Consider the following 18,589-nt stretch of genomic DNA (forward strand, 5'->3'; position numbering starts at 1 on the left):
GAGGTTAGTTTGTGCAGTACAAACCTTCCTTTTTAAAGTTATTTGATTTATTCCAGTTATTAATAGCCCTTTACTGTCTGCAGACTAATTATGAACAGAAATACATTCGTGCTCACAGCTGCTGGTAATTAGACACCTGGACGGCAAATTAATCCACCAACTCAGCAGCTGAATAAAGAGATTTAGAGTTTCCCTAAAAGTGTGTTAGCGTTTAAAGATGTGGTAGAAAATATGAAAAGACTTTTTCATGCAAAGCTTCAACCAGTTTGAAAAGAAGATAGACATGTTTTTATGAGTTCATGAGCTAGCTTTCATCCTAGCTTTAGCAACGTAAACTGGCAGCCAGGGCTGATAAGTGGTGCTGCTGATTTAACTTGGTGTTAGGCTGCTGGCCTCAAAGCCTTCCTACTGTTATCAGCCCCGTCCCGTCATCTCCGCCCTCAAAGGCCTGGGCTGAGGCAGGATTCAGGACATCCTCTGCCTTATTCTGAGCTCCTCGCTAACCTGCACAGAAACAGTAAAAAACGCCTGCTTTGTGATGAGGATATAATGTGGAGCAGAGCCCCCCCCCCCCCCCCCCCCCCCCCCCCCCCCCACAGGCTGTAACTGTTGCCTTCCCCAGAAGGCTGATTTTTGCTTTGGCCATCACTTCTAATGCCCACCTTGTTTTTGATGACAGGGGAGCAGCTACATTGTCACCAAGTCAAAATCAAATCAAAATTTTCTTGCTGCATGCTAATTATTAACTAATCATTAACATGGACGGGGGGCGTTGAGTAGGGTTGGAGATTGTTTTAACAGATTATTGCTCTCACCACCATCTTGAAATTCTGACATCAGGAAGACTCACTCTTCTGTTTGTGCTACAACACAATATAAAGATATTACCTGTCAAATATGACCCTCATGAATATTGTCCACAAAAAGGAAGATTTTGCTTCATTTCACATCCACTGATGAATGCGATCATCTGAAACGTTACAGTCATGAAGACAAGACCAGGAAGGACACAGCAGAGGACAGACAGTCCTGGAGGATTGTGTTCCTCGGTTCTCCAGGACTGCCTCCGTCCTCCTCAGCTGGTCCTTAGAGAAGCAGGATCCTGCTCTTCCAGCTCCGGCTCGTTCCCACCAGTGCAGGAGAAAAAGGAACCGACCTGCTGGATGTCCACGTCTACGTGTCCACGGCTGTAAAGCCGTCTACCTGGCTGATTCGCCGTCCATCAGGCTGGCTCAGAATGTGAAGAATGGGACATTCACCGAACTCAGTGGTGTAACGGGAAGCGTGTTAAAGGGAATTAGCTCAGTTAGCCGGATAACGCTACCACAAGGTTGACAAACTCACAGCGACACTGGGACTGAAGATTCCACATGCACTTTAATAAAAGGACATTCATCAACCATTTAAAGCCGGCTGGACGGCGACGGTCTCATTTTACATGAAACAGTGCGACACAACACATCCGTCACACCGAGGGGGGGGGGAATAAAAGAAATGTCCATGTGCAAGACGATCGCCTCTCTCGAGAAGCATCTTGCTGACGTCATCATTAGTGGACGACTAAAAGTAATCTTAAAGGGCCATTCCACAATTACAACTGTCACAGTGGGTTAAACGGGGACCAGTAAAGTGTCAGACTCATTGTAAATAACTGGTTTTACTGGGTCTGTTGATGAGAAAAACAAGTTAAACCTGGCTGTCTAAGTGGTGTTAGATATATTTATTGGACCTGCAAGTGTTGAATCTGAATAAATACAAAAACTTTAAAAAGTTTAATATTCACATTTTCTCTACTAATTTCACTCAAAGTTGTTTCAAGCTTTTTCCCCCAAAACTAAAAGATTTTCCTGTACTAGCTCAGGAATCACCAGCTCCAGACCGCCTGGGCCGGAGTGGGAACCGGATTGTTGTTCCGTTATCGGGGAAGAAAAAGAGGGAAACACCAGCTATGAACGCTGGCTGTTACGTTCCGGTTAATAAAGATTCAGTAAGCAAGTTTCACTGCTTTAACCGTCTGTACAGAGACAGAACAGATGTTAATTACAGCTGAAAGGGAACAAGAGCTGCTAGCTGGCCGATTAGCTTTAAGAGGGTGACTGGCTAACGAGAGACCACGCACAACCCGAAGGTGACATGGCTGAGACCTCTGCCGGTGCTGGACCTGGACTTAGCAAAGTATTTATTTTTTTTTTTTTATTATTATAATGATCAAAATTATCTAAAGATGAATCCGAATCGTTTCCAGTGCGGGTTGGACTCCGCCAAGGCTGCCCTCTGTCACCGATTCTGTTCATAACTTTTATGGACAGAATTTCTAGGCACAGCCGAGGTGTTGAGGGGATCCGGTTTAGTGGCCTCAGGATTGGGTCTCTGCTCTTTGCAGATGATGTGGTTCTGTTGGCTTCATCGGGACGTGATCTTCAGCTCTCACTGGAGCGATTCGCAGCTGAGTGTGAAGCGGCTGGGATGAGAATCAGCACCTCCAAGTCTGAGACCATGGTCCTCAGCCGGAAAAGGGTGGAGTGCTTTCTCCGGGTCTGCAATGGGGTCCTGCCCCACGTGGAGGAGTTCACGTATCTCGGGGTCTTGTTCACGAGTGAGGGAAGGATGGAGCGGGAGATTGACAGGCGGATCGGTGCAGCGTCTGCAGTGATGCGGACTCTGCATCGGTCTGTCATGGTGAAGATGGAGCTGAGCCAAAAGGCAAAGCTCTCGATTTACTGGTCGATCTATGTTCCTACCCTCACCTATGGTCACGAGCTGTGGGTAGTGACCGAAAGAACGAGATCACGAATACAAGCGGCTGAAATGAGTTTTCTCCGCAGGGTGGTCGGGCTCTCCCTTAGAGATAGGGTGAGAAGCTCGGTGATCCGGGAGGGGATCAGAGTAGAGCAGCTGCTCCTCCACATCGAGAGGAGCCAGATGAGGTGGCTCGGGCATCTGGTTAGGATGCCTCCTGGACGCCTCCCTGGTGAGGTGTTCCGGGCATGTCCCACTGGAAAGAGGCCCCGGGGAAGACCCAGGACACGCTGGATGGACTACATCTTGCAGCTGGCCTGGGAACCCCTCGGGATCCCTCCAGATGAGCTGGTGAATGTGGCCGGGGAGAGAGAAGTCTGGGTTTCCCTGCTTAGGCAGCTGCCCCCGCGACCCGACTCCGGATAAGCAGCAGATAATGGATGGATGAATGTATAGAAAATGATCCCCATCTCCCCATGATAAAGAATTTTTAAAAAAATCTTGGATCCAGTCGGTGATCCGGATCATCCCCAAAATGGAACAACTTGTTTCTTATTCCATTTCTGACATTTCCTGAAAATCCTATCCCCTATCTGTGTTGGCAGAGTTGATAACCAGCTCTGTAGAACCGCTTATCAAGATCCTGAATGCCGGGGTCACGGATGGCAGGATCCGTCCGGCTTTACTGAATCATCAGGTCTGGGAGCGAGTCCTGCACGAGACTGCAGAGTAGGACAACACGGACTCTTCTTCCACCACTGCAGACGACAGGTGAGCTCTGCTTTACGACAGACAGCAGAAATCTCATAATGGAGCGGCGAAGGTCATGGACGCTCTTACAGAGGGTGACCGGGTGCGGGTACAACCTTTCGGGCCACTCAAGGCCTGGAGAGCAGCACAAGTAACTGGTTGTGCGAGTCACAGATCACATGAGGTGGCTCTGGACTGAGGTGATGTACTGAAGCTTAAAACCGATCCTGAAAAGCACGGGGAGCCGATGCAGCGGCTTTCAAGCTGGTGTGACGTGTTCCCGCCTCTGGTCCTCGTCTGAACTCTGCTGCTGTCAAACGAGGGTGCAGTCCAGCAGGTTTTCCATGTTTCCAACAGAATCATCTCACCAGCTGTTTCCATGGTGATAATATCTGATGAGAAGGAGTCATAAAAACACCAGAAAAGACGACTGAAGTTAAATAATGACGAAGAAACTCGGATAAAAGCGATTTAGTTCAAACCAAGTTTTTCTTCTTAATAAATTAGAAATCTGAGCTTATTAAAAGCAAACGATGCAGGATCGTCCTCAGCTGTTGGTGAATATTCTTTCTTTCTTTCTATTTCTTTTATTTTTACATGAGACGGCCACTTTAGTTTTAATAATCAGTTAATTACTTCCTTAAATCTACATAATTTATTTATTTATTTACACCTCATTTCCATGTCACCTTGTCACCTGGGTCACCAAGGGTCACCTGGTTTGTGACCCTTCATTGTCCCCACGAAAACCTGTCCAGACCAGACCCACCTCTGACTGTAGCAGGTGTGGTGGGCGGGGCTTCAGGGCCTGCGAGTCCAGACTCAGGGCAGGAAATCCCAGCTGGTCATCCAGGTTAATAAATACATTTCCGTGTCTCTGCTCCAGCTGCAGCAGGTTGAACAGTAACTTTGTTTTGTGGGAGACTCTTCCTCATGGTCCAGGAAACCCGCAGGGCTTCGCGTCCAGACTCACTTGAAAACGCATCTAAGTTGTCTTAAAGATAAAAGTTGGAAATGGACCGATACGGATACGTTATTTATTACCGGAGGAACCTGTTGGTGCTGGGAGTTCTCCAGGTGGCCTGCTCCGGTCTGTGCGTCGTCTGCGGGGTCATAGACGCGGGTTTCCGGAAGGACACCCCGCTGAGCAGCACGAGGACGCCGCTGTGGGGAGGACTGGTGAGGCTGCGCTTCACACACAAGCTGAGGATGATGGTTGTAGATGAGAAGATGGAGTGATTCGTGCTGCTTTCCCTTCCTTGCAGGTCCTGGCCTGTCCGGGGGTTCTGGCTCTTTTTGCCTCTCAGAGGAAAAACTCGGTGCTGGTGAGTCTGAATTTAACATCTGCACCAGGTTTTTCTCGTGTTTTCAGCTGTTTGTAAGAACCAGAAAAAGCTACGTGAACATTGAGCTTTGCTCTAAACTGAATTTATAATCCACGGAATGATTCACCCCAACGAAATAATAATGATGATAGTAATGAATCACTTTAATAAATAAACGTTAGAAAGATAAACGCTTGATAAGGTAAAGGTAGAGTAATGATAAACAGGTAAACAGGTAGCAGCATCACAGAGAGCCAGGTTAACCCAGTGAACCTCCGGATTGGCTGTAACAGATGATGTAATAGATGCATCAGACAGCAGAGACCTTCTCCTCTTCATTTTAAAGTGGTGAAGCGTTTCCATGACAACAGATGGGGCGGAGCCTGGATGTGGCCAGTCTGAAAGAAGCTGTGAAGTCATTTGATAAAGGCTCCAGTGAGCGTTGGCTCATGAAGTTCCGTTCCTGGACACGTAGAGGGACAGATGTTCCTCCATCATGAGCGCTCATCATGTGGTTAAAACGAGAAAGATTCGCCGTCATTCTGCCAAGCCACACAGCTCTCCTATAGGTCCTTAAGTTTGAGTTGTTGTTTAATGCCAACATAACTGCAAAGTAAAGGAAATTCCAGGTAAATCTCTGCTGTGTGCAGAATCCTGCAGGTTAATGTCTCAGAGAAACGGATGGAACGGCTGCAGGACCTCCACCTGGACTTCTGTCTGGAAACCAGAAAACTGCTCCTGAACATTTCTTTTTAACCTCAGAATTTACAAGCAATAAATTGTAGAAATAAAACAGATTAATGATGAAATATTGACAAATGGAGCATTTTAATCCTCTAGCTATCCATGTTTGCAGGGGTGGGCTCTTATTCTGGTGTATTCTGGAGTTTTATTCTCTGTGCAGAGTTAAGCTGATTAAAGGAGCATTCAGTCTGTTTTCCACATGACTGTAGCTGCTGATCTTGTGTTTGTCTTCTCAGATGAGGTTGATGGTGGTGGCTGCAGGCCTTTCCTGCGCAGCTGCAGTCGTCATCGCCAGTTACTCCAGTCTGACCCTCACCTACGGGGAGGAGGACCAGCACATCGTCCAGCACCAAAGTTCTCAAGTGGTAAGCACAAAGCTTGGTTCTGTCAGGAGGCACGGAAACCTGCTCAGCATCATCTCTCCTCCAGCTCAGTAAACTCCTGCCCTGAGTGGGCAGGTCAGCCGGGACTTCCTCTCACTGGTGGATATTCAGAAACCAGACGTGTAAACTGAAGGGCGACTCCTGCAGGTCCAACCAGACACAGAATGATCAGTTTTCATAGACACAGTGCAGCAGTTTGAGTGGAAACATGTCTGTAGCAAAAACTCTGCAGGATGATCCATTTTTTCCATCTACAGGGTATAGATGCTAGAGGGCTGCGGTCCTGCAAGTTTTAGATGTTTCCTGCCCCAACACATCTGATTCAAATGAAGTGGATCCAACCGCTGGTCAAGTTCTGCTCAGTGACTCATTCATTTCAATCAGCTGTGAATTAGAGAAACTTCCCAAACTTTCCTACCCCGGCATAGAGTAAGAAGTCGGGTTTATCCAGGCCGCAGGTCAGCTTTGTTTTAGCAGATGTAGACACTGCTCGGTATGACAGGAGGCTGGACGTGTGTAGATAGTTTACTCAACAGTGGCTGCGTTTACATGGAGGAATTTTAATCCAGGCACAGTAAAAATGTGACATTTAAACAGCTCAGCTGATCCTGTCGGCCTCGATGGGAAAGGTTGTCAACCTGTCGCTGGAATCTTTGATCAGGTCCATTTAAATCAGACAGAAGAAATATTTCTTTTTATAGACGCAGCTACTGACTTTGCAACAACAGCATTTTCTTCTCTGGTTTGGAGGCCGTCCCAAAGAGTCACACTAGGTGAAGGAAGAAAATCCAAAGGCCCAGATGTTTTATCCACAACTGCAAAAGAGTGGGGACGATGTATAGAATGAGCTGAATCTGACGCAGCAGCACGTCTGGAAAAAGTAGTTCCAGGGTGGTGATGATGATGATGATAATAATAATAATAATCATAATAATAATAATACATTTTATTTGTTGGCGCCTTTCTTGACACTCAAGGTCACCTTACAGGATAAAACACAAGAGTAAAACAAATCAATAAATACATTCATAAATTAACGGATACATAAAAAATAATAAAAGCAGTGTGAAATATTACAGTGAGGATGCCAGTTTAAACAGATGTGTTTTGAGTTTGGATTTGAACAGTTGTATAGAATCAGAGTTACGGAGGTCTGGGGGGAGGGAGTTCCAGAGATGAGGAGCAGAGCAGCTGAAAGCTCTGCTCCCATGGTAACAAGGCGGGCGGGGGGACGATGAGGTGGATGGAGGAGGAGGATCTGAGGGAACGGACTGGTATGGAGACATGGAAGAGATCAGAAAGGTAGGGAGGAGCGAGGTGATGGATGGCCTTGTAAGTCAACAGCAGGATTTTGTAGTGGATGCGGTAGGTGACGGGGAGTCGGTGGAGTTGCTGCAGAACAGGGGTGATGTGATGGGTGGAGGCGGTCCTTGTGATGACCCGGGCTGCTGCATTCTGAACCAGTTGAAGTCTATGAAGTGTTTTTGAGGAAGACCGAACAGAAGGGAGTTACAGTAGTCGAGACGGGAGGTGGCAAGACTGTGAACGAGTATGGTGGCGGTGTGAGGGGTGAGGGAGGGGCGGAGGCGGTTGATATTACGAAGGTGAAAATATGCTGATCGGGTTATATTATTGATATGCGATGTGAAAGACAGAGTGCTGTCAAGGATGACACCCAGACTCTTTACCTGAAGGGAGGGGGAAACGGAAGAATCATCAATGGGAATGGAGAAACTGTCAGATTTGGAGAGAGTGGATTTGGAACCTGTTAAATTAAGCAGCAGTAAAACAGAAATGATGTTAAGAAAGTTTGAGGTGAACCAGGACCAGACAATGGTGGGAGAGTAGAGTTCGGCTTGGTGGAGAGGTAGAGCTGGGTGTCATCGGCATAGCAATGAAAATGTATGTGGTGTTTTCTAAAAATATAACCGAGGGGGAGGAGGTAGATGAGGAACAGTAGTGGTGGGTGATGTTCAACACGGTGTAAAAAGTAGTTCCAGGGTGATGTTCAACACGGTGTAAAAAGTAGTTCCAGGGTGATGTTCAACACGGTGTAAAAAGTAGTTCCAGGGTGGTGTTCAACACGGTGTAAAAAGTAGTTCCAGGGTGATGTTCAACACGGTGTAAAAAGTAGTTCCAGGGTGGTGTTCAACACGGTGTAAAAAGTAGTTCCAGGGTGATGTTCAACACGGTGTAAAAAGTAGTTCCAGGGTGGTGTTCAACACGGTGTAAAAAGTAGTTCCAGGGTGATGTTCAACACTGTGTAAAAAGTAGTTCCAGGGTGGTGTTCAACACGGTGTAAAAAGTAGTTCCAGGGTGATGTTCAACACGGTGTAAAAAGTAGTTCCAGGGTGGTGTTCAACACGGTGTAAAAAGTAGTTCCAGGGTGATGTTCAACACGGTGTAAAAAGTAGTTCCAGGGTGATGTTCAACACGGTGTAAAAAGTAGTTCCAGGGTGGTGTTCAACACGGTGTAAAAAGTAGTTCCAGGGTGGTGTTGGGTGATGTTCAGCATGGTGTAAAAAGTAGTTCCAGGGTGGTGTTGGGTGATGTTCAGCATGGTGTAAAAAGTAGTTCCAGGGTGATGTTCGGCATGGTGTAAAAAGTAGTTCCAGGGTGATGTTCGGCACGGTGTAAAAAGTAGTTACAGGGTGATGTTTAGCATGGTGTAAAAAGTAGTTCCAGGGTGATGTTCAGCATGGTGTAAAAAGTAGTTCCAGGGTGTAAAAAGTAGTTCCAGGGTGATGTTCGGCATGGTGTAAAAAGTAGTTCCAGGGTGATGTTCAGCATGGTGCAAAAAGTAGTTCCAGGGTGGTGTTCAGCATGGTGTAAAAAGTGGTTCCAGGGTGATGTTCAGAATGGTGTAAAAAGTAGTTCCAGGGTGATGTTCAGCATGGTGTAAAAAGTAGTTCCAGGGTGGTGTTCAGCATGGTGTAAAAAGTAGTTCCAGGGTGGTGTTCGGCATGGTGTAAAAAGTAGTTCCAGGGTGATGTTCAGCATGGTGTAAAAAGTAGTTCCAGGGTGGTGTTCGGCATGGTGTAAAAAGTAGTTCCAGGGTGATGTTCGGCACGGTGTAAAAAGTAGTTACAGCGTGATGTTCGGCACGGTGTAAAAAGTAGTTCCAGGGTGATGTTCAGCATGGTGTAAAAAGTAGTTTCAGGGTGGTGTTCAACATGGTGTAAAAAGTAGTTCCAGGGTGGTGTTCTGCATGGTGTAAAAAGTAGTTCCAGGGTGGTGTTCAGCATGGTGTAAAAAGTAGTTCCAGGGTGATGTTCAACATGGTGTAAAAATTAGTTCCAGGGTGGTGTTCAACATGGTGTAAAAAGTAGTTCCAGGGTGTAAAAAGTAGTTCCAGGGTGATGTTCAACATGGTGTAAAAAGTAGTTCCAGGGTGGTGTTCAGCATGGTGTAAAAAGTAGTTCCAGGGTGATGTTCGGCACGGTGTAAAAAGTAGTTACTGCGTGATGTTTGGCACGGTGTAAAAAGTAGTTCCAGGGTGATGTTCAGCATGGTGTAAAAAGTAGTTCCAGGGTGGTGTTCAACATGGTGTAAAAAGTAGTTCCAGGGTGTAAAAAGTAGTTCCAGGGTGATGTTCAACATGGTGTAAAAAGTAGTTCCAGGGTGATGTTCGGCACGGTGTAAAAAGTAGTTCCAGGGTGATGTTCAACATGGTGTAAAAAGTAGTTCCAGGGTGATGTTCGGCATGGTGTAAAAAGTAGTTCCAGGGTGGTGTTGGGTGATATTCAGCATGGTGTAAAAAGTAGTTCCAGGGTGATGTTCAACATGGTGTAAAAAGTAGTTCCAGGGTGATGTTCGGCACGGTGTAAAAAGTAGTTCCAGGGTGATGTTCGGCACAGTGTAAAAAGTAGTTCCAGGGTGATGTTCGGCATGGTGTAAAAAGTAGTTCCAGGGTGATGTTCGGCATGGTGTAAAAAGTAGTTCCAGGGTGGTGTTGGGTGATGTTCAGCATGGTGTAAAAAGTAGTTCCAGGGTGATGTTCAGCATGGTGTAAAAAGTAGTTCCAGGGTGGTGTTCTGCATGGTGTAAAAAGTAGTTCCAGGGTGATGTTCAGCATGGTGTAAAAAGTAGTTCCAGGGTGGTGTTCAGCATGGTGTAAAAAGTAGTTCCAGGGTGGTGTTCAGCATGGTGTATAAAGTAGTTCCAGGGTCATGTTCGGCATGGTGTAAAAAGTAGTTCCAGGGTGGTGTTCAGCATGGTGTAAAAAGTAGTTCCAGGGTGATGTTCGGCACGGTGTAAAAAGTAGTTACAGCGTGATGTTTGGCACGGTGTAAAAAGTAGTTCCAGGGTGATGTTCAGCATGGTGTAAAAAGTAGTTCCAGGGTGTAAAAAGTAGTTCCAGGGTGATGTTCAACATGGTGTAAAAAGTAGTTCCAGGGTGATGTTCGGCACGGTGTAAAAAGTAGTTCCAGGGTGGTGTTGGGTGATATTCAGCATGGTGTAAAAAGTAGTTCCAGGGTGATGTTCAACATGGTGTAAAAAGTAGTTCCAGGGTGATGTTCAACATGGTGTAAAAAGTAGTTCCACGGTGATGTTCGGCACAGTGTAAAAAGTAGTTCCAGGGTGATGTTCGGCACAGTGTAAAAAGTAGTTCCAGGGTGATGTTCGGCATGGTGTAAAAAGTAGTTCCAGGGTGATGTTCGGCATGGTGTAAAAAGTAGTTCCAGGGTGGTGTTGGGTGATGTTCAGCATGGTGTAAAAAGTAGTTCCAGGGTGATGTTCGGCATGGTGTAAAAAGTAGTTCCAGGGTGATGTTCGGCACGGTGTAAAAAGTAGTTACAGGGTGATGTTTAGCATGGTGTAAAAAGTAGTTCCAGGGTGATGTTCAGCATGGTGTAAAAAGTAGTTCCAGGGTGTAAAAAGTAGTTCCAGGGTGATGTTCGGCATGGTGTAAAAAGTAGTTCCAGGGTGATGTTCAGCATGGTGCAAAAAGTAGTTCCAGGGTGGTGTTCAGCATGGTGTAAAAAGTAGTTCCAGGGTGATGTTCAGAATGGTGTAAAAAGTAGTTCCAGGGTGATGTTCAGCATGGTGTAAAAAGTAGTTCCAGGGTGGTGTTCAGCATGGTGTAAAAAGTAGTTCCAGCGTGGTGTTCGGCATGGTGTAAAAAGTAGTTCCAGGGTGATGTTCAGCATGGTGTAAAAAGTAGTTCCAGGGTGGTGTTCGGCATGGTGTAAAAAGTAGTTCCAGGGTGATGTTCGGCACGGTGTAAAAAGTAGTTACAGCGTGATGTTCGGCACGGTGTAAAAAGTAGTTCCAGGGTGATGTTCAGCATGGTGTAAAAAGTAGTTTCAGGGTGGTGTTCAACATGGTGTAAAAAGTAGTTCCAGGGTGGTGTTCTGCATGGTGTAAAAAGTAGTTCCAGGGTGGTGTTCAGCATGGTGTAAAAAGTAGTTCCAGGGTGATGTTCAACATGGTGTAAAAATTAGTTCCAGGGTGGTGTTCAACATGGTGTAAAAAGTAGTTCCAGGGTGTAAAAAGTAGTTCCAGGGTGATGTTCAACATGGTGTAAAAAGTAGTTCCAGGGTGGTGTTCAGCATGGTGTAAAAAGTAGTTCCAGGGTGATGTTCGGCACGGTGTAAAAAGTAGTTACTGCGTGATGTTTGGCACGGTGTAAAAAGTAGTTCCAGGGTGATGTTCAGCATGGTGTAAAAAGTAGTTCCAGGGTGGTGTTCAACATGGTGTAAAAAGTAGTTCCAGGGTGTAAAAAGTAGTTCCAGGGTGATGTTCAACATGGTGTAAAAAGTAGTTCCAGGGTGATGTTCGGCACGGTGTAAAAAGTAGTTCCAGGGTGATGTTCAACATGGTGTAAAAAGTAGTTCCAGGGTGATGTTCGGCACGGTGTAAAAAGTAGTTCCAGGGTGGTGTTGGGTGATATTCAGCATGGTGTAAAAAGTAGTTCCAGGGTGATGTTCAACATGGTGTAAAAAGTAGTTCCAGGGTGATGTTCGGCACGGTGTAAAAAGTAGTTCCAGGGTGATGTTCGGCACAGTGTAAAAAGTAGTTCCAGGGTGATGTTCGGCATGGTGTAAAAAGTAGTTCCAGGGTGATGTTCGGCATGGTGTAAAAAGTAGTTCCAGGGTGGTGTTGGGTGATGTTCAGCATGGTGTAAAAAGTAGTTCCAGGGTGTAAAAAGTAGTTCCAGGGTGATGTTCGGCATGGTGTAAAAAGTAGTTCCAGGGTGATGTTCAGCATGGTGCAAAAAGTAGTTCCAGGGTGGTGTTCAGCATGGTGTAAAAAGTAGTTCCAGGGTGATGTTCAGAATGGTGTAAAAAGTAGTTCCAGGGTGATGTTCAGCATGGTGTAAAAAGTAGTTCCAGGGTGGTGTTCAGCATGGTGTAAAAAGTAGTTCCAGCGTGGTGTTCGGCATGGTGTAAAAAGTAGTTCCAGGGTGATGTTCAGCATGGTGTAAAAAGTAGTTCCAGGGTGGTGTTCGGCATGGTGTAAAAAGTAGTTCCAGGGTGATGTTCGGCACGGTGTAAAAAGTAGTTACAGCGTGATGTTCGGCACGGTGTAAAAAGTAGTTCCAGGGTGATGTTCAGCATGGTGTAAAAAGTAGTTTCAGGGTGGTGTTCAACATGGTGTAAAAAGTAGTTCCAGGGTGGTGTTCTGCATGGTGTAAAAAGTAGTTCCAGGGTGGTGTTCAGCATGGTGTAAAAAGTAGTTCCAGGGTGATGTTCAACATGGTGTAAAAATTAGTTCCAGGGTGGTGTTCAACATGGTGTAAAAAGTAGTTCCAGGGTGTAAAAAGTAGTTCCAGGGTGATGTTCAACATGGTGTAAAAAGTAGTTCCAGGGTGGTGTTCAGCATGGTGTAAAAAGTAGTTCCAGGGTGATGTTCGGCACGGTGTAAAAAGTAGTTACTGCGTGATGTTTGGCACGGTGTAAAAAGTAGTTCCAGGGTGATGTTCAGCATGGTGTAAAAAGTAGTTCCAGGGTGGTGTTCAACATGGTGTAAAAAGTAGTTCCAGGGTGTAAAAAGTAGTTCCAGGGTGATGTTCAACATGGTGTAAAAAGTAGTTCCAGGGTGATGTTCGGCACGGTGTAAAAAGTAGTTCCAGGGTGATGTTCAACATGGTGTAAAAAGTAGTTCCAGGGTGATGTTCGGCACGGTGTAAAAAGTAGTTCCAGGGTGGTGTTGGGTGATATTCAGCATGGTGTAAAAAGTAGTTCCAGGGTGATGTTCAACATGGTGTAAAAAGTAGTTCCAGGGTGATGTTCGGCACGGTGTAAAAAGTAGTTCCAGGGTGATGTTCGGCACAGTGTAAAAAGTAGTTCCAGGGTGATGTTCGGCATGGTGTAAAAAGTAGTTCCAGGGTGATGTTCGGCATGGTGTAAAAAGTAGTTCCAGGGTGGTGTTGGGTGATGTTCAGCATGGTGTAAAAAGTAGTTCCAGGGTGATGTTCAGCATGGTGTAAAAAGTAGTTCCAGGGTGGTGTTCTGCATGGTGTAAAAAGTAGTTCCAGGGTGATGTTCAGCATGGTGTAAAAAGTAGTTCCAGGGTGGTGTTCAGCATGGTGTAAAAAGTAGTTCCAGGGTGGTGTTCAGCATGGTGTATAAAGTAGTTCCAGGGTCATGTTCGGCATGGTGTAAAAAGTAGTTCCAGGGTGGTGTTCAGCATGGTGTAAAAAGTAGTTCCAGGGTGATGTTCGGCACGGTGTAAAAAGTAGTTACAGCGTGATGTTTGGCACGGTGTAAAAAGTAGTTCCAGGGTGATGTTCAGCATGGTGTAAAAAGTAGTTCCAGGGTGTAAAAAGTAGTTCCAGGGTGATGTTCAACATGGTGTAAAAAGTAGTTCCAGGGTGATGTTCGGCACGGTGTAAAAAGTAGTTCCAGGGTGGTGTTGGGTGATATTCAGCATGGTGTAAAAAGTAGTTCCAGGGTGATGTTCAACATGGTGTAAAAAGTAGTTCCAGGGTGATGTTCAACATGGTGTAAAAAGTAGTTCCAGGGTGATGTTCGGCACAGTGTAAAAAGTAGTTCCAGGGTGATGTTCGGCACAGTGTAAAAAGTAGTTCCAGGGTGATGTTCGGCATGGTGTAAAAAGTAGTTCCAGGGTGATGTTCGGCATGGTGTAAAAAGTAGTTCCAGGGTGGTGTTGGGTGATGTTCAGCATGGTGTAAAAAGTAGTTCCAGGGTGATGTTCAGCATGGTGTAGCATCTCTTCTTCTAACATGTCTGGAAACGTCTGGGAAGTGAGGAGACCAGTTGCTGGAGTTTTAGGAGAGGAATGTTGTCCCATTCTGGTCTGATGCAGGATTCTAGCTGCTCTACAGTCCTGGACCTTGGTTGCTGGATTTCTGCTTCCATGCTGCTCCAGATGTTGTGTACTGGTGAAAGGTCTGGACTGCAGGCAGGCCAGTTCAGCAGCCGGACTCTTCTCCTGTGAAGCCATGCTGCTGTGATGGATGCAGGATGTGGTTCAGCATCGTCTTGCTGAAATCTGCAAGGTCTTCCCTGAAAGAGACGTTGTCTGGATGGGAGCAGATGTTGCTCTAAAACCTCCATGTACTCTTCAGCAGTGATGGAGCTTCACAGATGTGGAAGCTGCCCACGCCATAGGCACTAATGCAGCCCCATCCCATCAGAGATGCAGCTTTTCACCTGTCCACTGATAACAAGCTGGATGCTCCCTCTCCTCTTTAGTCTGCAGGACACGCCGTCCATGCTTTCCACAAACTAGTTCACATCTTCATCCAGGTTTCCACTTTGCCTCAGACCATTTTAAATGAGCTTTGGTCCAGAGAAGACAGAAGAAGCTGGTTCTGGATCCTGTTCACATCTGACTTCTTCTCTGCATGATGGAGCTTTAACCTGCATTTGTGGGTTTCAGGGTGAACTGTGTTCACAGACAGTGGTTTCTGGAAGTCTTCCTGAGTCCATGCAGTGGTTTCCAGTAGAAAATCATGTCTGCTTTTAATGCAGAAGATCACCAGGAACCAGCCTTGTCCCCCAGCACACAGAGATTCCTCCTGATTCTCTGAATCTTCTGATGATATTCTACACTTCAGATGGAGGATCTTCAGTCTGAGGAACATTTTTCTGAAATTGTTCCACAGTTTTAGATCCAGTGTGTCTCAGATTGGTGAAGCTCTGTCCATCTTTCCATCTGAGAGACTCTGCCTCTCTGAAATGCTCCTTTTATACCCAGTCATGTTACTGACCTGTTGCCAGGTAACCTGGTTAGTTGTCCAATGCTCCTCCAGGTGTTTCTGGTTTGTACCAGGTACTTTTCCAGCCTTTTGTTGCTCCTGTTCCAACTTTTTCTATCAGATTCACTATCAGCTCATATTTTCATCTCATGGTGGAACGTCTCCGTTTCATCTGATGTGATGTTGATCTTCTACTGGGAATAAATCATGAGTTGATGGGATTCTGGTTTTATTGACTTTTTTTTAAGTGGAGGTTGTAGAACAGGACTCTTTCTGTTACACGTACCACTTACACCAGTGTGGAGAAGAATTTGCTGTAATGAAAGTCATGAATGTTTTAAATTAAAAACAAGCAGCTGCCATTTCTGAGGGTCTTCATGGGTTATTTTAAAGAAGTTCCACTTTGTAAATGAAAGTATGTATTTAGTGTGTTTTACTAGCTGCTCTGATGGGAAAAACCTGGACTTTCTCTTTCTCTGTCTCTCCAGATGTTTGTCATTCACTGGATGGTGAAGGGAGTCAACGCCGCCATCCTCCTGAGCTGCACCGTTAGCTTAGCTGTCTCCTCTCTCATCGCCTTAATGGGATGCAGGAGTCTCCTCTGCTGTGGTTTCCATGACGCCAGAATTGGACTGGTATGGACTTAGACGTCACTATAGATTAATTATAGATTTTAGTGTTTTTCATCACCTTTTTTTGCCAGTGCATCAAAGTCTGGTGTTAGTTTTGTCGTGGTGATTCTCAGAACAGATCTGAGGTGTTCATCACTCAGCGGGGATCTGTGGGGTGCTTTCTTGGTGTTCATCACTCAAAAAATCTCTACACATACGTAGAGCCAGATAACACCAGCATCCTCTGTGCCATCTTCTATATGTTTGGAAATTTGGCTGTGCTGAATAAAGCATGAAAGTTTGACAGAGTTGAACTTGTCCTTTAAAACGGTGTCACACTGGAGATCAGTCAGTTCCAACTGCAACTCCTGTTCTAGAATTGACTGGTTAAAGTAAGTGATGGCTGACATCCACCATCCATCATCCATCCATCCATCATTCACCCATCCATCATCCACCCATCACCCATCATTCATCCATCCATCCGCCCATCCATCCATCCACCCACCTACTGGGACTCCACATTCCAGCTGCATGTGGATCACCAACTTCTTATCAAACTACAGTCAGACGGTTATAGTGGGATCCATCTGCAGCCATCAGCACCGGCTCCTCAGGGTTGCGTGCTGATGCTCTATACCCGCCACACATCTGACTGCACCTCTGCACACCAATAACACCATCCTCAAATTCGCCAACGACACCACAGTTGTGGGGCTCATCTCTGGGGGGGATGAGTCCACATACAGGGCTGAGGTGGAGCAGCTGGTTGGGTGGTGCAGAGAACAACCTGCTCCTTATGCTAATTAAAATATCTAAGACCAAGGAGCTTATCATAGACTTTAGGAGGACCTGGAGCAGGAGGACCTGGAGCAGAGAACAGCGGGCAGTGGGAGGAGTCTGTAGCAGAGCGCTATGGGCGGTGGGAGGTGTCTGTAGCAGAGCACAGCAGCCGGTGGGAGGAGTCTGTAGCAGAGCACAGCGGGCGGTGGGAGGAGTCTGTAGCAGAGCACAGCGGGCAGTGGGAGGAGTCTGTAGCAGAGCACAGCAGGCGGTGGGAGGAGTCACAGCAGGCGGTGGGAGGAGTCTGTAGCAGAGCACAGCGGGCGGTAGGAGGAGTCTGTAGCAGAGCACAGCGGGCGGTGGGAGGAGTCTGTAGCAGAGCACAGCGGGCGGTGGGAGGAGTCTGTAGCAGAGCACAGCGGGCGGTGGGAGGAGTCTGTAGCAGAGCGCTATGGGTGGTGGGAGGAGTCTGCGGTGGCTCGATTTGGAGCTGAAAACAGTACGAGAGTAAACTGAAAAGGAGCAAATAATAAGATCATTTTATTTTTATGATCGTTGAAACCCAGACCGTCACTGAGATTAAAATTCCGTTAATCGTCCAGCCCAAACCAACAGAAACTCAGGAGGACAAGACTATATTCCACTAAGTTGATGCTCTTCTGCTGCATGTGCTGCAGAGATGTTCAGGATGAATCCGTGTTGGCAAGCTGTCCCAGACGTTTAGTATCTAAGTTAACTGCCATCAGTCAGCTGTAGCATCACTGATGATATTTTAGTCCATACCACCAGACCTGCTCTAAAATAAGTCCCAGTTACAAGATGTCATTGTCAGATTTCTGCTGTGTTGCAGGAGACTCTGCTTCCTCACAGTGATCCTGGGGACATTGAGATGGTGTGCAGTCTGCAAGGTAAGAAGTGAATCACACGTCGTTGTAGGTCAGTGTTGTGCTGTAGGCCTTAAGTGGTAGGCTGCTGCATCCTGAATGGTGACGTCTGATTGGTTGGTTCTGTCCTCTACGCAGCAGCCATGCTGGTTTATGTTTGTCTGAGAGGCTGATTAAAGATTTTTCTGGCCACAACAGACCAGCAGTGCATCATATGACACGTGTAATATATATTATATAAGTTTTTCTGTAATTGTAAATAAATCCAGGTATTAAGAGGTTATTGACAGGACTTCCTTCTGGATCTCCATAATAAATCCGTCCTTATCCATTTAAAAAAAAAAAAAAACGTTTTATATGTCACACTTTGCTATCCAGCCAGGAGGAAAACACATAAATACTCATACACCACAGAAGAAGACCTGATACGGGGCAGGAGGATTAATGTGACTGATTTATGGTGTTCCATGCTCTGTTTTCATGCTGCAGCTGGTCTGTTGTTGTTCTCCTGTGTGTCCAGCAGGAGGCGATGGTGAGCTGTTCCTCTCTCTGGCTCCGTCAGTCATCGGAAGCACAACTGAGGAAGAGGAGGACCCCTCCAGGCTGCCTCCTTACGCCAGGCTGAGCTGATGAGACAACCAGAACTCCTTCAGGTCTCGTCTGTCGTTCAGTCTGGAAACAGCTGGATCATCAAACTGAAGCAGTGAGGTCCTGAAAACCACCTTTAAAGATTTACCACGTCCATCGTTTCTTTGTCCTCGTCCTCCCAGTGAGTCCATCGTCTCTGTCCCTCGTCCTCCCAGCGAGTCCATCGTCTCTGTCCCTCGTCCTCCCAGCGAGTCCATCGTCTCTGTCCCTCATCCTCAGCGAGTCCATCGTCTCTGTCCTTCGTCCTCCCAGCGAGTCCATCGTCTCTGTCCCTCGTCCTCAGCGAGTCCATCGTCTCTGTCCCTCGTCCTCCCAGGGAGTCCATCGTCTCTGTCCCTCGTCCTCCAGACGCTCCAGGACGTGGCGAGGTCCTGGGGGAAGTTGGCTTGTTTGGACATGTTTTTTTGTGAAGTTGATTATTTGTTCTTCCTCCCTTCAGACCAGGATCAGGTCTACTTTCTGTTCCCAGAGTCCGAACTAAACGTGGAGAGGCAGCGTTCAGCTTTATGCTCCTCGCATGTGGAACAAACTCCCAGAAACCTGCAGGTCTGCTGAC

The 18,589-nt window shown here is 46.4% G+C and overlaps 1 protein-coding gene across 2 annotated transcripts; it reads left to right on the top strand.

The window, feature by feature from the left end:
* The first annotated feature begins 4,210 nt into the window (after positions 1–4,210).
* zgc:113425 (uncharacterized protein LOC541425 homolog) lies at positions 4,211–18,203 on the top strand. Of its 2 annotated transcripts, none has more exons than XM_041990325.1 (6): positions 4,211–4,668; positions 4,755–4,814; positions 5,795–5,923; positions 15,596–15,742; positions 17,352–17,409; positions 17,906–18,203. In XM_041990325.1, the coding sequence occupies exons 1-6, from the start codon at positions 4,504–4,506 to the stop codon at positions 18,013–18,015; spliced, it is 669 nt and encodes a 222-aa protein (XP_041846259.1). In that variant the 5' UTR covers positions 4,211–4,503; the 3' UTR covers positions 18,016–18,203. The 2 variants fall into 2 exon arrangements, with proteins under 2 accessions (XP_041846259.1, XP_041846260.1); XM_041990326.1 differs by having other exon boundaries at positions 17,909–18,203.
* The last annotated feature ends 386 nt before the right edge of the window (positions 18,204–18,589 follow it).

Source organism: Melanotaenia boesemani, chromosome 7, assembly GCF_017639745.1.
Source record: "Melanotaenia boesemani isolate fMelBoe1 chromosome 7, fMelBoe1.pri, whole genome shotgun sequence".
Classification (NCBI taxonomy): domain Eukaryota; kingdom Metazoa; phylum Chordata; class Actinopteri; order Atheriniformes; family Melanotaeniidae; genus Melanotaenia; species Melanotaenia boesemani.

Excerpts from the sequence above, each read along its gene's own strand:
- zgc:113425 (XM_041990325.1), top strand. The coding sequence starts at position 4,504 with ATGGACCGATACGGATACGTTATTTATTACCGGAGGAACCTGTTGGTG. Across the intron at positions 4,815-5,794 it reads AGAGGAAAAACTCGGTGCTG|ATGAGGTTGATGGTGGTGGC; the intron begins GTGAGTCTGAAT and ends TTGTCTTCTCAG. Across the intron at positions 15,743-17,351 it reads ATGACGCCAGAATTGGACTG|GAGACTCTGCTTCCTCACAG; the intron begins GTATGGACTTAG and ends GCTGTGTTGCAG.